Here is an 18,366-nt window from a genome sequence, read left to right on the forward strand (position 1 = left end):
AGACAACACAGAATATTTGATTTAAAGACTATGTTGTCTTGCATTTCAACAAGTACCATTCATCATCTTTACAGCAAACTATAATTACAGCAAAATGTCGTCTCTATAAGAAAAAATTCTGAACAACCTATGTTTGTATATATCAATACTTTTAAAATATCTGGTAAAAATCAATAAGGAAATTCCTAGGCAAAAAAAGTTCAGATACAACTACAAGACCGTAGTTAATAAACGTATTCGAAAGGCAAGGAATTTATAACTGAGGTTTCACTAACAGCCTCACCTATGGCACTTTATCAAAGACCCATGTATATCCACCAAAATCTCCTATGCACCTTAAAGAAAAAACACCATACTTCATCTTTATTTCCAGTTTGGACCGCATACCCTCAGATAACACACTGAAAAATTTGTCAAGGTATAAAGATCTGAGAATACTGAGACTACCTCATTATTGGAGTTAGATAGTTTTGGCACCAATTCATATGGCCACCTGCAACATATATGGTAATTTCCTGCAATATCTTTGGGAGTTCTTACTATATTAAGTTTATGTATCATTGTGAGCCAGGGATTGTATGCAATTCCACGGAGAGGGTGGCCACAGTTCCTCCAGGAACTAAGGACAGTGGGGAGTGATTAGGCAAATTCACTCAGGTCTAACATCTCCAGAGAAGTACCACCACCTGGAGAGGCTCACATATACTAACTAGTTCAAACTGGATTCCCCAAAGACCAAAAGACAAAGAAAAGAGTTTTGGAAAAACAGCCTGAGTTTAAACTGTCTCAGGGCCTTCTATCTGATTTAGCTAAGAGACAGGACCTTCTGACCAAGGTGAGTCTGGGAGAAATCCTTGTAGAAGAGCTGGAAGGGCTGAAGTTGGGATGACCTTTGGTAAGCTTTTTAGCATGCATATAAGGGGGGGGGGTTATAGCTTTCATATGTTTTTTTCTGTAATCTTTCGCCTTAAGCATAAATGTGCTTGCTTATAAAGACCTGCATGGTAACTTGTAACTGCTGGCGATTACAATTGTTCACAGCCTCCGGAGAGAACGCAAAGTGCAGATGCTGGACTGTTTAGGCAGTCTGGCTTGCTGGAGATATCACAGAGTGGGCAAGGAATTGTGTAGCCTTGAAAATCCCTTGTCAAGAGGGAGAGAGATGAAGGTCTTTACCCAGGAGAGCTGACAGTTGAGGAGCTAGGAGCCTACAGTGGGTGCCCTTGAGGGATCATGGAGGAGGAAATACAGGTGCAGTCGCCCTGAATTGTGTCACCATCAATACACACGGTGCAGTTGCAGATAGACAAACCCTACACACCAATCACAAATGCTTCATTATCTGCCACCATGCAATACTTTAACAGCCAGCTGACATTAAGAAACAGCATCTATCCTATTTATAACCTTAACTTTATCTTAATTAAATTGCAGATTAAACTTACCTTGCAGCTCAGGGCCAACCGTAGTTATTATAGCCCCAAGACATCGGCCCAAACACTGATGTACTTCTGTATGCGATGGTGGAACTGTCAAGAGCAGGGTAAGAACTAGAGACAGAGTAGGCTCCACATATCCCCGGTACATTGGACCACTAGAGTCCACTATCAAGGCAAGTGAATGGAGAGACCAAGTCTATAATAAATCAAAGAGATTTTTGGTTTTGAGTCATATAAGTTTGTTTAGTTTAGAGTTTTGACGATTTATTTATAGTCGCTATGGCTCTCACCACCCTTGTCTAAACATTTCTATTTTAACCCTCTGTTTTTAAAAACATCTTCGTCACCCCACAATCTGGAACATTCACTTCTGGGCTGAAATTTCCCAGGTTTGGTCTCTGCCTGCAGGTGAATTTTTGTTTGTTTGAATAAAAATGGCTACGCTGTTTGAGAATGAGAAGAAAAGGATGCATGTATTTTTTCCACTATATAAAAAAGTTTGACACAATTTTGAAAGCCAAAACTGGGGCAGAAAGTTGAAATTAGACTCAGAAATGGTCCTCGAGAAGACGTGCCTGAACCAATGGAAACAGGTTTTCATTTGATAATGTTATGGCCAATTGAAATTCTCAGCTTGCATATACAGTGCATTTTGCACTGAGTTTTCTTTCTAAACTCTTAAAAGTGAAGCTAAGGAAGGCCATGCTGCTCACATGTAGTTCACTTAGCTGCACTGGAGAAAGGTAGTGAAGGGCAAAGTCCTGGTCTCATTCACTGAACACCCTGTTAGATACACTATGAATGAAGCCAGGTGCCCTTGTTTCATTTTCTTCAAAGCTTGTAGGGAACAAGTTTCAGGGCTGCTAATGTTCACAGGAAATGCACTCCTTCTCCTGTGGGCCGCAAAGTGTGCAGGACAGAGTGTTCCAGTGGCATTTACCAAAATAATTTTACATTATGATTTTCCCACCTCACTCCAAAAAACGTGGGAAGTTCCATAAAAAGAAAAAGGACTATTGTAAGAGGAGGTTACAGTTGCACAATTAAACATTTGAGTTAGCTAGCCACACTGCCTTTATTCTGCTCCTACAGTCTAGTTACATGATCACATAATCTTTCTCAACTACATAACACTATTTATTTTACAATGTTAGACACTAATGTTGCATCATGTAACATTTTTTTCATTCTTTCTACTGTTTCATTCTATTTATTGTTGTCCAGTATCTACAATTCTATTTATTGTACCTACAATTCTATTTATTGTTTATTTATTTATTTATTGTTGTCCAGTATCTTTTTACTGATTTAGACGGAGGATTTTAAAGGTTCAAATGGAAGTGTTATGTGCCTAACTCCCATTTAAAGTTAATGGGGATTAGGCACCTAACTGCCACTTGTACCTTTGAAAATCGCCTCCTTTGATTTCTTATCTTTTTATACTGTAGTAAAAATTGATTAAATTTTATTTGTGAAATAATATGCAAGCCTTTGTTTAAAGACTACCATGATGCATTTACAGAACAGCAGAAATAATATTGCACATGCAACCTGAACTTTGTCAATATCTAACTTTTGAGAGCTTAACTATGGAAATTTGAGGGGTTTTCTTTTATTATATATATATAGATATATGTATCACTCAACAAAGCAAATCAAAACTTCTATCAATCCTGTCTCCTCAGACAGAGGATTACCTCTACTCCATGTTCTCTAAAGTTAAAAATTTAAGACGACACGGGTGTCTGTGGTTCCAGGCGACAAAGATAGCAGAGGATGGGGGCTCCAAGCTCAAAGTTCTGAGCCATTAAACTGCCTCTTTCTGTGGGTGAGACACACCTTCCTGCTGATTAGGCGTAATAGCCATAGCCACTTCAACTAATAATTTCTTTTGGAGTAATGGGGGAAAAGAATGAAAAAGTCTCCTGATATGTGGTGAGTTACACTATAACCTTTTGAGAATAATATTTATAGGCAAGTAATTTTTTTCATTCAACGTTTTTATTTATATCTTTCTCCAGAGGGTCTTTTACTATTTTATTTAACTGGCTTTGCAGAATTCACTGCCAAGGGATATCATGAATGCACCTACTTTCCTTTAAGATTCTACTTTAACTTACATTTGTTTTCCAAATTGTCTTATTATTTATTTTAATTCATTGTTCTACAGAATGGAATAACTTATTTACATCTTGAGATGACTCAACATAATTAGGCACTTCATAGAATCATAGAATATCAGGGTTGGAAGGGACCTCAGGAGGTCATCTAGTCCAACCCCCTGCTCAAAAGCAGGACCCATCCCCAATTAAATCATCCCAGCCAGGGCTTTGTCAAGCCTGACCTTAAAAACTTCTAAGGAAGGAGATTCTACCACCTCCCTAGGTAACGCATTCCAGTGTTTCACCACCCTCCTAGTGAAAAAGTTTTTCCTAATATCCAACCTAAACCTCCCCCACTGCAACTTGAGACCATTACTCCTTGTCCTGTCCTCTTCTACCACTGAGAATAGTCTAGAGCCATCCTCTCTGGAACCACCTCTCAGGTAGTTGAAAGCAGCTATCAAATCCCCCCTCATTCTTCTCTTCCGCAGACTAAACAATCCCAGTTCCCTCAGCCTCTCCTCATAAGTCAGGTGCCTAAAGTAACTGTTCAAAGTCAGGTTAGTTTGTTGTTAGGTCCACTGCACCATAAAGAAACTGTATTTAGGACAAAAAGATATCGCTCTCCCATTTAGACTTATACTCCTTGGGGCATGGACTGACAATTTTTTCTTTTGTACAGCATTTTCTTTGCTGTTGACAGTAATACATTAATCTTAAACCCTACTGAATGGTTTTAAAATGTCTTTTTGTTTTATACCTGGACTTCAGGTGAGGTCCCATCTTGTGCCAACGCCAACAGAATACTGACACTGGTTTTCAGATGCTGTCCAGAACCTATTCCACCCACATAACGATGGAGACAGCCAAGAGCCAACGAATGACCAGTTCTTGACACAACATCTCGAGCAGATTTTAACCTATCAAGATTAAAGCATAAATCAAAGTATTTGCTAGATTTGTGGTTGAGACAAGGATTGTTCAAGTGTCAGAAAAATAAACAAACCTCAGCTTCCACCTGGACTATTTGTTAACTCAAAAAAACAAACAAACAAACAAAAAAAACCAGCAGAGACTTTCTGGGAAGATATAAATGAAAAAGACAAAGGAAAATATTTAAAACTTTCTGATTATTAATTCCTCATATTCAGTTGCTTGTAAAGTTATTCTGACTTTACTATAATTCCTTTCTTCTCTTCTGGGAAGCATTTATTTCTGACATTTTAGATAAGGAATATTTTTGTAACTGACAGGACACATGATTCTCTTAAACTGTCTACTCTTTGCTTGATGTTGCAGACCACAGTACTCTGTTACCCAGAAAATGCTGTGCTAAGCTTCAACAATCAAGAATGAAAATGTGACGAGACATGGTGGAGGACTGAAGGGAATGCAGCTGAATCCTCTGATATATTGCCAGCTCACTTGTTATATCTTTTTAGAACCTACTGCTTCTCACTGCTATGAGTTTTATTATGAAGGTTTTTTTAAATAATCTTTTATTCAAAAGAAACAAGGAGGAAAGTAGCAAGACTTTGAATCACCAGATTACATAAGTACATGATAACTTTTCTTATTGATGCTTGGCAAGATTTGAGCCCCCCACATCTACTACAGCTATGACAACTGTAAATAATTAGGCTGCTAGCTACAATTGTTCTCCAGTAGTCACGGAAAATGGATACCTGTAAAGAAGAAAGTGAAGGGTAATTTCTCGTCTTTCTGCGTGTAAGATCTTAGCACTCCAGGTAGTATGCAAACATATAAATAATAAAAGGCCTCCAGTAAATAATACAAGAATTACTTAACAATATGGACAAATTGAAAAATCCATTTGATAAAATGGATCTTGGAGGAGAAATTATGGACAAAACCATAGCAGTGCTTGGAAAATCATGGATTCTCAAGGGAAGAAACAAAGTCTTACAAGCAAATTGTATTATAAAAACAAAGTTCAAATTCTGAATATTGAAAATCTTGAAAAATGCTTAACATACGAAAATAAGTATCCTTGAGATACTTAAACTATCTAGAAGATCTCTTGAGAATTGCTGAGGATAATAAATTTTACTCCTTTAAAAAAACTCTTACCTATAAACACTGAATGAGAGCATGTGTGAATCTAGGTGACAGCAGGAAGAATCTGAACTCTCCCTTACAGTTTCTGATACTGCTTAGTTTGCCGAGATCAAGGGGTATAACTCTAGGTAAATTTTGCCTTATTTATAATAGAAACAGAGTCTTGCCTTGAAATGACACCACTGAAGAAACAAATTATTTCACAAAAAGAATGTCCCCAGATGGTTTTTGGCCTATTTGAGTTAAGCTGATTCTTCCTTTATAAGAAAGAAAGATTTTATACTTAGAAGTTGCAATCTCTTTTGCATTGCTGCAAACAACCACAACAACAACAACAACGACTTTTTATCTTTTTAGACATGGACAAGTTAATCCCATTCATAAAAGGGAAGATGAATTTAACATAACTGGATCATCAGAAGACCAATTTCCAGTTTAAAGGAAATACACTAGAGTATAGTTCACGTACTCATCTGAGGAAAAATTGGACACACTTATCTTCCTGAATCTTTAGTACAGACAGATCTTTGAAGGCCTAATTAGTTATGGGGAGTCAGATGGAGTACGGAAGCAAGTCACTGTGGGCCAACAAAGAAGCCAAAACCTAGATGCTGAGAGGAGGTGTTGATGACATGCGGCTACCGATATGCATTGTTCTGGGTAACCCCACACTTTACACATACTTAGAGTCAGCCATGTTTATTTTATCTGAAGCAGTTTCTTCATCCTTAAATAGATCATCAAGAACTGTTCAACAATATTGTTCCGAAGACCAAATATTTCAGTCAGTCATTGTTCACTCTTGGTAACAGCATATGAAACAACTCAGAATCTGTAAACCTGATTAGGCCTACCAACCCGAAGTGGTCAGGCATGAAGGAAATATACTTAAAACTATAACTGTATTTAGCAGAGACATTTTCTGAACATGTTTCAATTCTATGTTTTATTTCCTTTCTTGAGGCAAAGTGACAACAACTTACTTGTCAAAGCTGAACTGAGCCATTCTGGCGATGAAAGTTGCTTCTCCAACTACCTGAGCCATTCTGCCAAGTGCCTCTCCTGCTGCACATCTCAAAATGGGATTAGGATTGTCAAGAGCACCCATAACCAATGTCAGAGCAGATTTGCGGACTTCTTCTGGTCCTAATGTGCTTTTATTCTCAGCTAAACCCTATATGAACAAATGGGAAAAAATATTTGACCAAAAGGAATAAAAGTATGTTTTGACATCTGTTGCTGAAATCAAGTTTAAAACAGTTTAAACTGATATTTTCACAAGAAGATAATTCACTCATAAGACAGGCTACCTAATTTTTTAAGTGATGTCTTACAACAACTGAACATATCTTACATCTCACACCTTGAGAAAGGTGTTTAATTTCTACTTCTCTCCCTGTTTCTCAAGGGTTTTTTCTCTTTTTTTTTTAAATAAGATTAAAATAATGTTACATGTTAATACAAATAAAGAAACAAAATGAAGACTACATGAACACCCAACTACCACCAAAACAATATTCTGCTTCTGCCCCAAAAAGCAAAGCAACTGGTTTCCTCCAAAACCAACAGCAATGGCATTGCATGGTTCTTTGCTAATTGTTTTCCATAAGCCAGTTCCAACAATACAACTTGATGGGTTGGCTCCTCCCATAGATCAGACAGGCAAGGCAACAACCAAAGAGACACTGCAGTTTTCACGCACTTAACTCCACCTCCTTCTATCACTCTCACTCCCCTGAGCCTCTCACCAGCACACCAAGTAGAGAACTTCAGAACTGTAAGCTGAATCATTGTAAAAAAACAACAGAACTTCAGCATATGATAAATCAGCTCTTTATGATAGTGACGGGTGGACATCTGGACTGTTGTCCATATATATATCATCTGGCATGCTGCTTTCTGAAAGAGTATCTGGTGGTCTAGGTTTTAGGGACTTGTAGATATAATGACTAAGGGAAGAAGAGAAAGGGAAAAGAACTCCAGAAGTAAGCCCTGTATCACAAAGTCATGCATTTGTGACCAGACTGGAAGAAACCAGAAATTTTCCCTGCAACATTCAGGTAGTCAGACAGAGGAGAGTAACATTTTAATGGAGACTTTGCCCAACTGCTACTGCTGGCTGGAGATCACGTTAGCTTGTCCTAGTCTACCGAACGAGTGATTTAGGTTCAACAGCTAGCCATTGACTGCATAACTACAGTCTTGCAAATAGAAAAATCTGAACACTGCCTGGAAAAACTGTTAGAGCAAAATCCCTTGAAATGAGAAAAAAAAGAAAATTAAGTCTCCTGAGATAATTTTCTTCTGGTCTAAACTGACTTGCAACTGGTGAGGCCTGTTAGTCTCCAACAGCTGGCATTAAAGGGGACTAATAATCAATTTTGTCTTATCTGAAAGACACCACATTTCCAGTCAATGAACTTCTGGGGTCACTGTTAATGACCTGATGACACTGGCTTTCATCTTCGTGGAGTTCTGAGCAAATGCATCCAATGAAGTGAGCTGTAGCTCAGGAAAGCTTATGCTCAAATAAATGTGTTAGTCTCTAAGGTGCCACAAGTACTCCTTTTCTTTTTAGTATCAGGAGAGAGACAGAGAGTGTGCACAGTCAGAGGAACAACAATGGTATGATTTCCCATCCCTCTGGCAAATAGGTTCCTGGATGCTGAAGAGAATGAACTGATCTGATAGGCTGTGGCATCAAAATCAGTACACCACAATATAAAGTGTGTGTGGTAGGAGAGGAAATCTCAGCAGGAAAGGGCCAAAGTCAGCAAAGCAATTCTGTAGCTCACGAAAGCTTATGCTCAAATAAATTTGTTAGTCTCTAAGGTGCCACAAATACTCCTTTTCTTTCTGCAGATACAGACCAACACAGCTGCTACTCTGAAACAAAGCAATTCTGTTTCCCGTAGGGAAAAAGTTTCAGGTTTACTGGGAGTGGACTGTCTGTGAGAAGTAGAAAAATCTTTACTTTGAAGACTGTTTATCATCCAGTCTCTGCACCTGTGAAACATGCCCCCAGGGAATCCCTCTTTGGAGTACCCTGTACTCCCACTGCTGCAGTCAATTACTTTGAAGAACTGTGAAAACAAGTGCTCTGTGAGAGCCTGGGGCAGAATGTCAAGGCTTGCAGAGTGGCCATAAGAAACTGGATGCAACATGACCACTGCATTAAGTGTATTCATGACTCTTCTCATCCTAATACTCCATGTGAAGGAAGGAAATGATCTTCTCAGCAGAAAGGCAAAAATTAGTGAGTTACAATTAAAAGTATTAATCTAAGGCTCTGTCTATATTTTGAGCTGGGGTGTGATTCTCCTGCTCATGTGCACATACTTGCACTAACTCGATGAGAATCACACCCCAGCTTGAAGTGTAAACATAGCCTAAAAGGAAGATGAGGCTGAAGAAAAACCAAAGAGGGCCCACCAAAACAACCTGGCTGCCACAGTTGCTACTGACCTCCGTAAAGGAAGGATATAAACTGGGCAAGAGACACAAAAGGGCTGGAGCTAGCTGAATGGAAAGACTGAAAATGGAAGTCTCATTTGCTCGAATCCTACCTAATTCACAAGAAAGGGGAGTCAACCCATCAACCTGCATTGTTAATATTATATCAGTGTTACTGAATTAGAGTTAGCTTTACCTTTACCTATGACACGCAGGCAGGGGAGGCTTTTATTCTCTCCCCTCACCCCTGGATCAAACTCCGTCAGACTGGAAAGATGAAATTTTTAGGTGGTATGTCAGTGGGTTGCACTGCAACAGTCACTAAATTAAAGGATATTTTAGCTATATGAAGAAAATTTTGAAACTATTTTTCTTTTTCAAATCAAGGTAGCAGCAAAATCACATCTGAATACACTGGATGGGAGTGAAAATGCTGGATGACTGCAGCAGCCTGTTTGGTCCACAAGTATGATAAGGATAAGGAATGTATTATTACCACTCAGAAAAAGAATCAGGTTACTTTAGGAAAAACACCCTTCTCCCCAAATTAAAGGTGGGGAAACAAGATGTGATCATGTAGTTAAAGATTGTAGCATAACACACATGCACAAAGGAGCCCAATTAAGAATGTACAGGCAACTTTAATTCTGGCTTTTCCTAACTTTTGAGTGCTTGACTTTGCAACCTTAATAATGATCTTTTAATGTAGTTTTTGTGTTTAACATTATAAATAAAAGTCTATAAATCTGAGAATTTTAGTATCTGTCAGTTACAAATTTTAAAGCAGTTTTACCTTCAATGCACTGAGAACAGCAGTGAAGATATTAAGCTGCACAGCTTGTTGACGGACACCTTTAGCCTGTTTGACACATTCAGCAAAGTGATCCAACATTTGTAGCCTACAAAAGAACAATTAACATCATCACTAAGAGAGAGACACTTCCGAAAAATAAATTGAAAAGACAATACATTTTGCCTAAAGGGAAAAAAACCAATGCAAAAGAGAAAAAACAAACAAACAAAGTAGAAGGGTTTAAACAAGGCCCTGTGAATTTTGCTATTTGGCTGCAGAACGTATTGGGCCTTATGAAAATCTTTTCATCTCACCTGGTGGCCTGAGAACATGCTACCAGGCAGAGGGGGGGTAAAGACCTCTGATTGACACTCTGCTGGCTCTGCCTTGAACTCAGCCACAAGCAAGAGATTGTCATTTCAGAAGAAATGATTGCTTAGAAGAAACAGCGACTGCAGAGAGACTTTGCAGTATGACCAGGAATTGTGGGGAGAGGAGAGAAGAAAAATTCACTTGCCTCACTATCCTCCGCCTTAGACACAATGCTGGGAATAAGCAGAGTGCAAACTATAATTCACATTCTCTCCTTCCACCTACATTCTGCTGAGAAATTAGAGGAGGGGAGGATAATATGAACTGGCTTTGTGCCTCACCTTTCCCCTAGAGATGCCAGGAATAGGAGGGAATAGCGCCACCAGGATCCTTATCCAGGTAGCAGTGGTTTGGCATGTAGGCTACAGAGTTTTTTCATTCAGATGCAGGTAGACTTTGTCATAGTTATCCACACCACTGTCACTGCAAAGCTGAATTACTGCAAAGTGTTCTGCATGCTAATACACTTTAAATCAATTATAAAAATGACCTCACCACACATTACGTTGAATTTTCAGGACTGTAAACTAGGAAAAAGATCTTTTACTTCTAACATGAGTACATGTGATATGGAACCCACTGAGAGACAATGAACATGGAACACCAGAAGTAGATTTACTTTTTGAGAGAACTATAATCCCATTAAATTAAAAAAGGAAAGTCAACCATACACTGCATTGCACATTAACTTAGACTGACCTGTGTTTGTAAGAAACATGAGGAAAAACCACACCAAAGAGCGCCACAGAGGCATCAATGACGGATACTCCCAGGGGAAGGGGGCCAGGCACAGCTTCACCAGCTGGGATGCGCAAATAAATGGAAGACGGGTCATGCTCCAAAGCACCACTTCCAGATGCACTGTTTGGCTGAAGCTACAAATAACCACAAGTTATTAATACCTTCTAAATACATATTTGCACATATTTATACTGAACATACTGAATTAACCAAACTACATATGCAGCAACTTAAAACTAGATTACTCACCAGCAGTTAGAATTCTCTAACTACACTCTTACATACAAAGCCAGGCAAATCCCAGAACGTTCAAAGCAGTTAACAGCTTGGTGTGAGCAGTCTCAGTCACCCTTGGTACAGATGAGGTGGGTGAATTAAAAAGACAGAGTGACAAAATTTGGTTCTGATAGCAGCTTTGGGAAGCAGTGAACACAAAGAAGCATTTCAGGGAAAAAGGTTAAACCATCGTTTCCTCAGCATGGGCTTGAGGCGGAAAGGCAGCATACATCCTGTATCAACTCAAGGAGTAATGATTCCCCAAACGGACCAATCTGTGTTCTAGAAATTGACTTCTGTGACATAATACAAACATCTCTTTAAACTCACCCTCTCATCCAGGTATGCCATCAAACAACAGCAACCATAAATAAAAAGGTGGTGAACTTTCTCATACCAAGTATTTATTGTTATTTAAGTGATAAATAATGTATGAAATATAGTTTGAGGCTAGTGCTTCTGTGGTCTCCTAGGCAGGCAGATCAAACAGAAACTGAGGAGTCACTGAGACCTCTTCATGCCTCTTTATATACCTGCTTAGATTGTAGTTTCATGCAGGCATTAGGATGCATGCAGTCCAAACATTAAAAGCTTTAAACAGTGCTAGGTTTCATTTATCAGGATATGCAATTTGAAGACAAGGATCTATGGATGCAAGTATAGGAACGCAAATTTATAGAGAAGAATGGTACAAAATAGTGGTACAATAAAACAGACTGCTCACCCCAGTAGCCTCAAAGGTGAGGAGGGTTAGCCTGGGCCAGCAAGGGAAAGAAGGTCTTTTTCCCTTCCCACTCCTCATGGGAGTTCAGCTTCCTTGAGGGCTTGAGAAGGGGGAGGAGGCATCCTAACTGACTTGGGCTTCCATTGTACCTTTCAATCCAGCCATTGCTCCATGTGCACCCAAGGGAAGGGTTTACAACCCCTTACCTCCACCCAGTGTACCATTCTGCTTCAGGGAGCAACAGCTCCCCTGCCTCCTGAGTATTAGGCTAGGGCTGGGTTTTGGGGCCATCTGTGGGCATCATACTAGTCACCTTTTAGGGGCTGAGAAGGAGTTTTTCCCACACTGCCAGATGAGCCTGGACAGAGAGGTATTTTCACCTTCCCCTCGGCAGTCCAGGGACTACGTGGGCAGGTTAGGTTATAGCATTCATGTTGTCACAACCTGACAGCATACGTGTTGGAACTAGGGTTTCTGGGGGGTCCTGCTTCACCCCTAGGTTAGAAATGGTTTCCATTCATATACAGGGCTTACTGTTTGGTTCAATGGCTCTCAACACCCCCACTATACAAATTGTTCCAGCGCCCCTGCCTGACAGATACCTAAAACAGAGGAATTGGGACCAGAATTAGGGGAAACTTATCTCCTAAAGGTGGGAAATGGAGCTGGGCCTCCTAACTTCTGGTACAGAAGGATCAAGCCCCTTTTCGCCTCCCCTTTAAACTTTGTACAAGAGGAAGCCATTGGAGTCCCAGCATTAATGTTGAGACCAGGATTAAGGCTTTGAGTGAAGAGAGGGGAGGGCACAGAAGACTTATTGCACTCAACACTAGTTGAGTTATTGCCAGATAATTTCCCAGATGCATTTAATTACAAAAGTTGTGGCCTAGTTAAACAACGTTCCCAGTGTCTTGTCTTTCTTCCAGTGATGTCTGGCACAAAGCACAACTGAAACAATGTTAACAGTTGACTATCTGCAAAAATTCATTAAAAGGGTCTTCAAAAGAAAAATTTCCCAAGATCTTTTATTTTTCACATGCCTATAAATGTTTTCAATAGCTAAACAGATTTCCTTCAAAAATGTAAGAAGTTCCTTCTACTCCCAATAAGACTTTGTACATGTCACCATCCAGATCGAAGGATATGATTTCACACTGTTGCTTTAAGAAAAAAAAAAAAAAAAAAAGTCCCTTTTTGGTATAACACTAGTTGCAATGTTCATACTGTGACAAAATTTCCATTATAAACTCTGCTTCTTTTGGATTTTATAATACCTCAGCTGGGGGGAAAATTTATGAGACTTACTGCTAAATCTAGAAACGTTTAATTCACTCTTTAAAAGCAAGGATAGTTGACTAACCACAACTTTATAAACTGTGCAATGATATTCTCTACTGATTTTTTTTTTTTTTTTTAGTAGCTAGTTTTACCAGAAATTTACACTGCACATGGCAGGCTTTAAAACCTTTAAAATCCTTTGAGACAAGGTTGGAAATCAGTAGAATTACACTGGTCTTCCAGATCCATAGTAAGAGTGCAGTTTCAGTTTTTAGGATTTTATTCAATAGAGCCAAGGATAAGAGGAGTTTTATTACTGATTTTTTTTTGTTACCTGATCTTCAATTGATTTATGATCTGTTTCCTGCAGCCAAGAGCCAAGAAGAACGCTGTCGTCATAGTGGCAAAGAGATCTAAGCAGCGATGTAGTTGTATTAGCAGAATTGTCTGTCAAAGTGAATTCTGCCACTAGTTCCCGAAGGAGTGCATTAAATGATCCTAGAAAACAGAACTGTACATTAAACCTAGTAATAATTCTTGGCTCTTCCATAGACTTCAAGGCATTTTACAGATGCAGGCAAGTAGCATTATTCTCATTTTACAGATGGAAAACTGAGGCAAAGAGCAGTACATTTGATTAGCACAGGGTCAGTGGCAGACCTGCACACAGAACCCAGGAAGGACCCTTGACTCCAAAGCCCAGTGCCTCACCCCATGCATCATGCTGGCTCCTACAAGACCATGATCCCACTCTTGCAAACACTTATGCTTGTGAGTGGTCCCACTGAGTTCACATAAAGTTACTCACATGCGTAAGTATTTGCATGATCAGAGCCTATTTTTGTAAACAACATACTGCCACAGAAAAATGTACCATTGCTCTTTGTCCCCTCTACTAGTATTGATCTAATAGACTTGTTTCATAATGTAATAATATATTAGCATATCTAAGCTTATTAAACTCTGAATTACTGACATGCAGAATGAAAAAAAAAAAAAGAATACAAACAATTTCTTTTGGACCAGAAAATATGGAACATTTGAAAAATACAAAACCATTTTAAGGTTTGAGTGTATTTATTTCCCCAAGGACTGTGTGCACTTTCTAACATTTAGGGATTCTAAACTGAATAAATGATCCTTCATTAGAATTCTCCGAGAAAATTCACACACGTAAATAAGAAAATGAGCATTTTGTCCTAACTGCAGTTACATTTACAAGTTAGATGTCAACTTAATGATGCTAACCTTTTGAACACTTGAAATCAATATATTTTATACATCAACAGTTTGGACTGATTTAAATCAAAGCTGATTTTAATCAGCAAACAGGAAACACTAATTTAAACAACAGATTTTAATCTTGTTTTTCTTTTCAAATTTTTAGTTATTTCCACAGAGAAAGACTGATTCTCATTTGTGGGTGACCGTTAAAGCATTCTGGTTTGCAACTAAATAAAAAACTTTGACACCAGATTTCTTTTTGCTAAGCAAGAGGATTTATATCTATACACATTCATTTGAACAGTTATATATCTTAACTTACATTTTTCAGATTCCTAAATTTTACATTTTTTATTATAGTGAATGATGCATTTATTTACTAGATGATTACTAATTTTTTCTTGTGATTTGTGTCAAGGTCTATTTGGATGGAAATTCAAATTCAACTAAATATGCATAATAACAGCATTTTAAGTTGTATATATGTATTTATTAGTAGTAGTTAAATAAAACTACCTTAAATGTGCAGGATACATAAGAAAAAAAAAGTTTATCAAAACATGTTTTACCTTTAATGCTAACTGATTTATTAAAAAAAGAATCTGTAATCACAGAACTGTAGTGATTGTTGCTGGTCAATATGTCCTTCAAGATTTCAGAACTAGTAGACCTTATCCTTTCACACCTAGTTTCTATTCACAGAATGAAAGAGGAAAACAAGCTTTCTTGCTTTCCCAATTGGTTTCTTAACTTTGAATGAAGTAGTTATTGAACTAACCTAGCTGAATAAACTGAAATGAAGAAAATATTCTCTCTGCACTGCAAAAGGCTATTGCTGTCAAAAGTTGGTTTAAATCTTCAAAGTAAACTCTGGTTCCACATACTTATCCAGAGACTTCCCCAGTTAAGTGGTTTGACTTTCTTTAAAACTTAAAGAAGCAAAAATGTACTGCTTAATATTATTTTTTTATTTAATTTAAATGATTGTAATAAATTACATAAATGTAGGCCTTAACTTAATTTTTCAGAGTTTCAAATTTAATTTTAAATGTTTATTTTAAAAAAAAATCTGTATTTAATGTAACTTAAAGGATCCAATTTAAAGAAAAATATCCAATTTTAATTTTTAAGGTTTTTTAATTATGGATTTTTATCCACTATGTATATTAATCTAGTACTGCATTAATGTTAAAGACTAAGAAACCATAAACTTAAAACCAGGAAATGAATCTTATCTCTATCCTTTGTGTATCTGCCTTAAAATATCATTCTGTATTTGTTATATCAGTTTATTGTATTTGTTAAATAAAACATAAAATACTACAAACTTAAAATTCTCTTAAAACTCTACAAATTGGAACTTCATCTTCTGTACATATATATTACATACACTGTATGCATTGTGCTGTACTATGCAGTGTACAAATTATGCATCTAAATTGATAATATTTAAAATTCTAATACTATATTCTTCATCCTCTAGAGTGTTTCCATTTTTATCTTACTAATGTTATCTTTTACTTTGAATAAATTACATGGGATCTTCTTAGTCCTGTATTTTCACTGAAATCACAGAAATCCAATACATATGGAAGATTTGTCACACCTTTGAACTCTATCATTTCTTTTAACTGTGAATTTAGATCTTAAATATTTAAACTGCACTGTAAAGATTTTGAACCAATTATTTCTTTTTCAACTGGTATGGATCTAAGCCTTACCCACCACAGAATCCATCAAAAGGCATAACTACACTTTCTTATTTGGTAACTCCCTTTAAAAATATATATTTATTTACCTTCATAAGTTTTTGGAGGTAACAAAGCCAAAATGTCATAAAGTCTTAAACGGACCATAGCTGCACTAGCTTTAAGATGAGCTCCATGGGCTTTAATTACCGATGGAATGCTACAGTGTGAAAAAGAAGAGAGTTAGGTACAATCAAGCATTAATTATGTTATGATATAGGGAATTTAGGAATTTTTTTAAACATAAGTGGTAGTTGAGATAACAGTACACTGTTCAAAAAACTATTCTGAACAAAGTTACTCAGATTATTAATTTGTTTTCAGAAGTAACAGTACTGAGAGGATCTTTAACACCGTACAAATCAAAGAGCAGATCAAAATACATTAGTAAACTACTACTACTGTAAATTTCTCTCTTTGTTTTGTTTTCTGTAATGTATATTTAAAACCTTTTCATCTGTTACATTGTTTAATAGGCCACTTTAATTAACAAACTTCATTTTTACTTCTAATTTCTTGATGTTCTTATTCTTTGTGAAGGGACTAATTAACTAAGGAATCAAGAATTTATTGACCTGGAAATCCAAAATCAAAAAGGGAGTTTAAAGTGACAAAGTCAAGTCAATTGTTGTATGCAGTGTTGTTGTAGCCATGTCAGTCTCAAAATATTAGGAAGACAAAAGGTGGGTGAGATAATATCTTTTACTGGACCAACTTCTGTTGGTGAAAGAGAAAATCTTTCAACCTTACATAGAGCTCTTTTTCTTCTTCTTCTTCCCCAGACCTACCCTGTCTCTCTAAAGAGAAGTCAAAACAGGCCCAAAATATAAGTTTTCTGATAAACTTTTACAAAACGTAAGACCAAAATAAGTGTTCTCATGAAATTTAAAAAAAAAACAAAAATCTATCTTACTTCAAGAAAAAGAAATGAGCACTGCTCTGTGGGCAATTCAAGGACTGCAACATAAGGTCACAGCATGAGAAACTACAAGTAAAACTAACTAGAAATACAAGTGAAACTTACTGAACCAATTTCAATACCCAGGCTCAGTGAAAAGTAAAACTCAGACCTGAAACAGTGACAGCTTAGGTTTTTTATTCCATATTGAAAATATAAGCCATTGTTTGTAACAGCAGTAAAGCTTGTTTGAATAATGGCATTTTTAGCCTCAACCTGTCCCTTTAAAAATTATGCAGACAAGAAGAGAATTTTAAAAGCTGTCTACTTACTGTGACATCATTGTCATGGCACATTCTATGGGTGTCATTAATTTTCTGATCACATCTTCAGTAAGGAGCTCAGGACAGTGAGCAACAAAACTCCTCATAGCTATCAATGTAAAACATTTCAGTCAAAGTTAAATTGCAACAGAAATGGAAATAAATTTCAGCAAGTAACCAAGCTACAGATGCCAACAGGATATATTTAAAAAAAAAACTTTTAATCACATTTTTATTAACTCATAGCTCATAAAACAATTAGTAAGATTACACACTGGAAAAAATTAATTATGTAACAAGTTTTGTGCATGCTTTTTCTATTACTTTTTGATAGAAAGAGGTGAATTACAAATTCTCTGTATGAGTATGGTATTTGTGATGTTGAAATTAGCATACATCTAATGAAACAGGACATGAACTTTCACCACTTCTTTGTGATTCTTACCGCACAGAGCTCCAGCACGACCTTCCAATGTTACTTGCCAGGTAAAAGAGTCTCCTCGGGCTTTCTCTGCTTCCAGCTCCTTTAGAGAACGAGGAAATACATTTCGCCATAGCAGCAGCATCTTAGGTAGATGGTACCGAACAACTGAAGGACCTAATCAAGGAAATGTTTATCTGAAATTGCAGCATCTATTTATAATGTGCAATATATTAAAAAATAAGGGTATTTCAATTAATAACCTAAGACTAAAATAAATTGCTATGCAATAGAGATTTCTGAATACAATTACTTTTCACTGTATATACTGATTCCTTACTTTTTGCATTTCCTCCTGCTAGAACAATGAAAAATAAAGGAAGTCATTCTCATTTTTAGGTTAAAAGTGCTGTAAACAAACTGCAAGGGTATTTTTATTTGTTGACTAACAACTGTTTTTATTAGAGAGACAAAGTAGATGACGTGTAGCTCAAA

The 18,366-nt window shown here is 37.1% G+C and overlaps 1 protein-coding gene across 8 annotated transcripts in view; it reads right to left on the minus strand.

The window, feature by feature from the left end:
• The window catches only part of HEATR5B (HEAT repeat containing 5B), a 96,034-nt gene that overhangs the window by 45,780 nt on the left and 31,888 nt on the right, over positions 1-18,366 (minus strand). For all 8 annotated transcript variants that reach the window (XM_073338385.1, XM_073338383.1, XM_073338384.1 and 5 more), the window contains exons 12-20: positions 17,896-18,048; positions 17,460-17,559; positions 16,280-16,389; positions 13,592-13,755; positions 10,938-11,113; positions 9,867-9,972; positions 6,604-6,794; positions 4,302-4,461; positions 1,446-1,635 (exon numbers count right to left, since the gene is read on the minus strand). In XM_073338385.1, the coding sequence (XP_073194486.1) occupies positions 1,446-1,635; positions 4,302-4,461; positions 6,604-6,794; positions 9,867-9,972; positions 10,938-11,113; positions 13,592-13,755; positions 16,280-16,389; positions 17,460-17,559; positions 17,896-18,048 (1,350 nt within the window). The remainder of the gene's footprint in view (positions 1-1,445; positions 1,636-4,301; positions 4,462-6,603; positions 6,795-9,866; positions 9,973-10,937; positions 11,114-13,591; positions 13,756-16,279; positions 16,390-17,459; positions 17,560-17,895; positions 18,049-18,366) is intronic.

Source organism: Lepidochelys kempii, chromosome 3 (genome assembly GCF_965140265.1).
Source record: "Lepidochelys kempii isolate rLepKem1 chromosome 3, rLepKem1.hap2, whole genome shotgun sequence".
NCBI lineage: Eukaryota > Metazoa > Chordata > Testudines > Cheloniidae > Lepidochelys > Lepidochelys kempii.